The sequence below is a fragment of the Dufourea novaeangliae genome, unplaced genomic scaffold (genome assembly GCF_001272555.1).
Source record: "Dufourea novaeangliae isolate 0120121106 unplaced genomic scaffold, ASM127255v1 scaffold146, whole genome shotgun sequence".
Taxonomy (NCBI): domain Eukaryota; kingdom Metazoa; phylum Arthropoda; class Insecta; order Hymenoptera; family Halictidae; genus Dufourea; species Dufourea novaeangliae.
The window spans coordinates 1147141-1152994 of NW_015374023.1; the positions used below are offsets into that span (position 1 = coordinate 1147141).

Here is a 5854-nt window from a genome sequence, read left to right on the forward strand (position 1 = left end):
TGTAACCGAAGTGTCATTCGTCTCGGAGAAGTGACGCACTAAGACGTAGAAGCCGTTTGCTCGTGCTAAAGTGAATGTTTGATATTTATTTTTCATCTTTATTCATATATATTGATTACTAGTACCTTCATTAGCTCTCTATCGTTACTGTCCTTCAATATTTATTTAATATAGACTAAATAATCCCAAATTAATTCGATTACTTTTCGGTTTCACTGTGTACCAATTAATATAATGTTTACGTATTTCTGACTCAATTTGTAATCTTTGCGACACACCATGAGTTCAATAATTGTTCATTTCTAACGTAACTATTCTTAACGTTGTGTATTTAGTTAAAATACATGTATATTTTCTGTTTCAGAGTTTCGGCTTGGAAGTATGCACTACCGTCCTGAGTATCGTTGAGTCCCTTCAAACGGAATTCGGCGGGAAATTGGTGAACTCTGGTAAGTTATTATAACATTTATTATAACATTCATTATAACAAAAAAGTGACACTTCATTATATATTTTTATATTGTTTTTGACCGTAAGTAAAATAGTCGCGATCTTGTGGTTTGTTTTAAGATCACATGAGAATTTTTTCAATTCATTTATTTAATTGAAGCATTCAAAATGGCTTCCTTGAATGTTAAAAAATTTAAATGACAATACTTCGAGACATTGAAATTGGATATAAATTTTTTCGGATAGAAATTTGATTAATACAAGCTGTATAGTTTATCATGCTTTGTATCAAAGTATGCGTAACTAATGCAATTTTGGTACTTGTAAGGATTTTCTGAATATGTACAAAAGCAGGATGTGGATAAAATAAAAAGCAAACATGCTTACAGCATAGTTATGTATTATGCTACAACATAATACATAAACATCATAAACTAAATAATGAGCATGTAACATTTATCAGTAATAATAATATTGAGTATAACAAATTTGTCTTGTCTTTTTGTTTTTAGTCAAACACTTAAACGGACATCCTACTGTGAAGTTCCACCAGCAATGACTATAGACCCTTCTATCATCGGGTGAGTCTTTGCATACCTTTTTTATTCCTCCAATGCCTAATCATGTCATAGGACAATTAGTCCAACATGGCACGGGCAACTGGTTGTATATATGCTAAATTTGGCTAGTACAGTGAACATGGGTATGCTATCATACCTTCGAGTAGTAATATTGATCAATTGTATTTCTTAGCTAGGGTAGGGTCTTCTTATACATAGCATTTTCTAGTACTGATACAATTAATAAACATTTTATAATTGGATAAAGCAATATTAATACTCTTAATACTCAATATGTATTCTTCAGTGCATTGTATACATGAATCTCTGTAGGCTAGAATATATTGAATACATATATGATGAATGAAATGTTAGTGGAGGAATGTGACAACCTCAGACTTCCTCTTTGTACAAACCAATATAATCACACAATGATAATATAAAATGGTATCCAATGAGAATATCATTGAATAGCTTGATCTAATTTCATATTTTGCATGATTGAAAAATTTGATACTTTGCATTAAAAGAAAGTGTTCCATACACACATTATATTAGAGATCATGTATAAGAAGACATTTTGTTAATACAAAGTTGAGTGATGGTTGTTGCAAACGAAGTGAGAACCAATGAGAACATATTAGACCGTTAGAAGAGCAGAAACTAATAATTGTTTTAGTCAGGATTTTCAGGATAATTATTCCGTGTTCGTTGTTCAAACCCTTTCACGTGCCCAGGTGCTACTTGATTGGGCGAGAGCAGCGGGCAACGATTATTTAATTTCATATATAATAACAATAACATGTATATGCGACTGGTAATGCGTTAATTTACCGTGCACGACGTATTTTCCACTTGTGTGTGTGGTTGTTAGGCAGTGGAATTGCGTCGGTTAGATTTCTATCAATTAACATTTCATGTGTAGTTGTTCCTTGGAACAATTTCTGACAACTCCGATATTCGTCGTACATATACCTTTGCTTTATATAATGCTTATAATAAAATTTCGGATATTTTTATTCCCGTGAAATCATATAGATACACTCAATATGAATGGAATATATAACACTTCATTTGTGCTAATAATACTCAGAATTCGTTTTATCGGTAACGTCGGGTATTGACACTAAAGTGGTAAGGGGGCTTCTGACGTTCTCGAAGCATGGGACAGATAATTACATTGCATGTTAGGTCTATTCTTATATCTCGTCTGTGGTGATACCAAGTCCCATAAGATGTTAGGTCTATTCTATATCTCGTCTGATTCTGCACCGCAGGTACATTTACCTGCGAACAGCGTTGGACGATTGTTCGAAAGATTGCGCCACTGCTTTGCGCCGAGATCTTTAAGAACAGAGATACAAATTATGAATAACGCCAGGGATTCCTCCGTTTCCACTAAATACATAAACACCAAGGTGTATTATATACTTTGTACCATGTTGTACAATTTGGTCGAATATTTCTTGTATGATACATTTCGCAATAACTTTAACAGCTACTCTAAATATATTAGATGGACTGAATTAATTCCAACTCATACCTTCGATTTACCGATAGGATAAATACACTAAACAAAAATGCAAACCGCTCCATTTTTATTTTCAATACGAAATTTATTTCAAACTGGTACACCACTAGGTTCTCCGAAGTAACTTCAAATACCACGCAAAGAAGTGTCGTTGGGCTCCAAATGGCTGGCACTATTACGCACATCCTTCTTCGTGTTTAGAGGAGAGACTTTTCCTACGGAAGCTTTCCATTCGTCCGCGTAAACCGGCATGCCTGCGTTCAACGCGTAATTATTTGCAATATAGTTCGCAGAAGCAACACGATTGACGCTGTTCGCGTGGTCACCAGCTAGACTTGAATTGGTATTATACTCCTGAGAAGCTGCATTCTGATATGGATCGTTATCGATGACGTAGCTATTAGACCCTGAATGAAGTAGAGGCTCCATAATGGGATTTTTTCCCACGATCCTACTATTATTATTCAAATATCTCTGCTCGTTATAGTGACTGGAGTTTAAAATCGTGGAGGTTAAACTGGAATTCATTGAAGGACTATTCCTATAGTTACGATTGTCAATTGTATTGGCAGACTTTTCTATTACGAGGGACGAGTTTGTTGGGTTGTTGACAGTACGATTGTTACTGTCATATTTCGAAGTTATGAATCGTCTACCAAAGCTGCGACCCCAGCCACCTCCATAACCGCCGCCACCACCTCCACCACCTCCACCACCTCCACCGTAACCACCTCCCCCTGATGGAGGGCCGTAACTGTTCGAAGGTGGCGCACCATAACTGTCTGATGGGCCACAACAGCCTCCACCTCCTCCACCTCCACCACCCCCACCACCTCCACCGGATTTTGTGAGCAGAACGATCTCTTTGTATTGACCTGTGGACGTTGAAGGAATAATTACTCATTTCATAAATTTACCTTGAAGCGATCTAAATTAATTTGTGATTCTAAATATTACCTCCACCTCCACCACCACCACCATGCTGGCCTCCTCCACCCTTCACGAACTTGTGCATCAACATGGCCATGGAGATCATGAGAGACATGCCCGACATCATCATACCCTTCACCGATGCTATACCTGTAAAGTCAATCCATAAGTGAGCTTGTTTATGGGTAAAAATTCTTTGAATGAATATACACCCAAATCTGTTTTTGATAAAATTGGTGCAGAAAAATATACTGTATCTATTGAAAAATAGAAGATTGGTTCCAGACCTAAAAAGTCAGTATAAATAATACAATAAACCATATGAAAATTCATGTTAAAATCTTGTCACTTCTACGTGCTTGCACTCTTTACTTCGTCGTCTTTTTGCTCCATTGTATTTAATGACTTCAAATCACGTTGGAACTTCCCATTTCTTTCCTCATTAGGATCATCTTTGAACAACGATTACCCAATGTACTGACCACTTCAAGATCTTTCATTAAAAATTGTTTCTTATAAATCGATCGTGTTAACTCAAAGCAGATCGTGTGAAAAGAGAATGAAAATTTTTGTAGGAATAGAACTGAGTGTATTATGAAAACGAAGGAGATAGTCTACCTATTATCTTCATTTTGAGCATCATTAATCCGGCCATCATCATCATCTTGCATTTACCGCCTCCACCTTTGCCGCCACCGCCACCTCCTCCTCCGCCTCCGCCCCCTTTCCCTCGTCCTGTGATAAACGTACCATTCTTAGTACGATTATTTAACCTTTATTTATTTAAGTACCTTCCTCTTTGTATACTAACCTTCGGACAGAGCAGTTTCGTCGAACATAAGATCGATCTGATTCTTTTCCCGTCTGCCGTTCCATCGTGGCAACGTGATCCTCAGGGCGAACGTGTCGAAGAAATCATTTATGCCACGCTCGATCCCGTCGTTAGTCTCGTTTCTGCTGTCATCATTTATCACCCGTGTTTTCACCAATTTTATTTCTCGACCCATCAGATATATCTCGTTCAGTTCGCCAATAGACTCCAAGAATCGACCGAAACGTTTCTTCGCGCAGACCAAAGAGAAATCAATGATACAACGGCCTATGTCTTTCGTGGGAAATTCTGGGAAGTTGTCGCTATCATCGGTCGTTGAGGAATCATTTTTCGCAGCTGGCACCACTCTGACGTCCACACGGAAACCGTTCTTTCGGAAGTCGAAGATTTGACGCTCGGAGCTGCCAGAATTAAAATTTGATATATAAAAAGGCTGATTAAGTTAAATACAGTAGACTATTGGAAAATAAAATTTTCAATTCACTGAGGTCACTATTTTTCACGTAATATAATCGTGAATGTAATAGTGTAGCGAATAGACTCTTGGTGATTTCAACACATGGTAAGCAATATCTACTCTGGAGAAATATCAATGCGTGGTAATATAAGCTTCGATTTAGAGACATCAATGCTTGGTAAGATTTGCTGAGGCAAGATATTTATGGAGATTTCAGTGTGTGGCGTGACAAGTATTTTTTTTCGATAATATACAATATTGTAACTCCGAAATATCCGACAGAGGAACATGTTTACAAAATGGGTACATGAATCAAAATGAGAATTAATCCGAAACAGGTGCACAGTACTGTTGTTTGGGGCTGGTTCCGATGAATTTGTAAGGGTCCACGTCCTTGTGATCCTCGACGACCGCGGTTTTGTCGTTCCCATGGCTCCGAACGACGCTCAGAAGCAATACAAACACGACGAACATTAGTTCACGCACCGTTTCCGACCGATCCCCGAAATTAATACCGATTCGTTGATCACTAACGACGAGAGAGAAAGATCGAGCCTCGTGTCTAGGAAGTACAAATGACTGATCTCCATCGACACGGAATCGTTTATATACAATGGGATTTATGTCATTCGTAGGATTTCTTCATCGTCTCGTCACGATTGTCATTTCGTTGCGATCCAGGGAAATATCGTAATAACAAGTTTGGGCTTACTGTGGTCGGCGTACCGCGGGAAATGAACAGGATTCAGCGTTTCGAGATATCAGGGACAAGTTGTTAACCCTGGAATCATTATATTTCTTACATTACAGTACGATATAGAATAAGTTTTTATTGCAACAAATAAATAGAATTCGATAAGTATATAATTAAAAATTGTATTTATTGTTAAAACATAAATATTATAATGAATAGGGTAAACCAACCATTGAATGACCGAATTGTCGAATGTATTTATTTAGTAACAACAATATAGCTGTTGAAATTGCAATTAGATATTTGTATATAAATAATTACTTATTCTTACCGTAATTTCCAACAAATTATTTATAAAGTTCAAAACATGTTTTCAACTTTAATATTTTTAATAAGAAGA

At 36.9% G+C, this 5854-nt stretch overlaps 1 protein-coding gene across 1 annotated transcript; it reads right to left on the bottom strand.

The window, feature by feature from the left end:
* Window positions 1-3487: 3487 nt before the first annotated feature.
* Window positions 3488-5426, bottom strand: LOC107189159. Its single transcript, XM_015577634.1, is given in 4 exon segments — window positions 3488-3621; window positions 4090-4206; window positions 4283-4704; window positions 5110-5426. Coding segments are annotated over 4 exon segments (990 nt in total).
* Window positions 5427-5854: the final 428 nt, after the last annotated feature.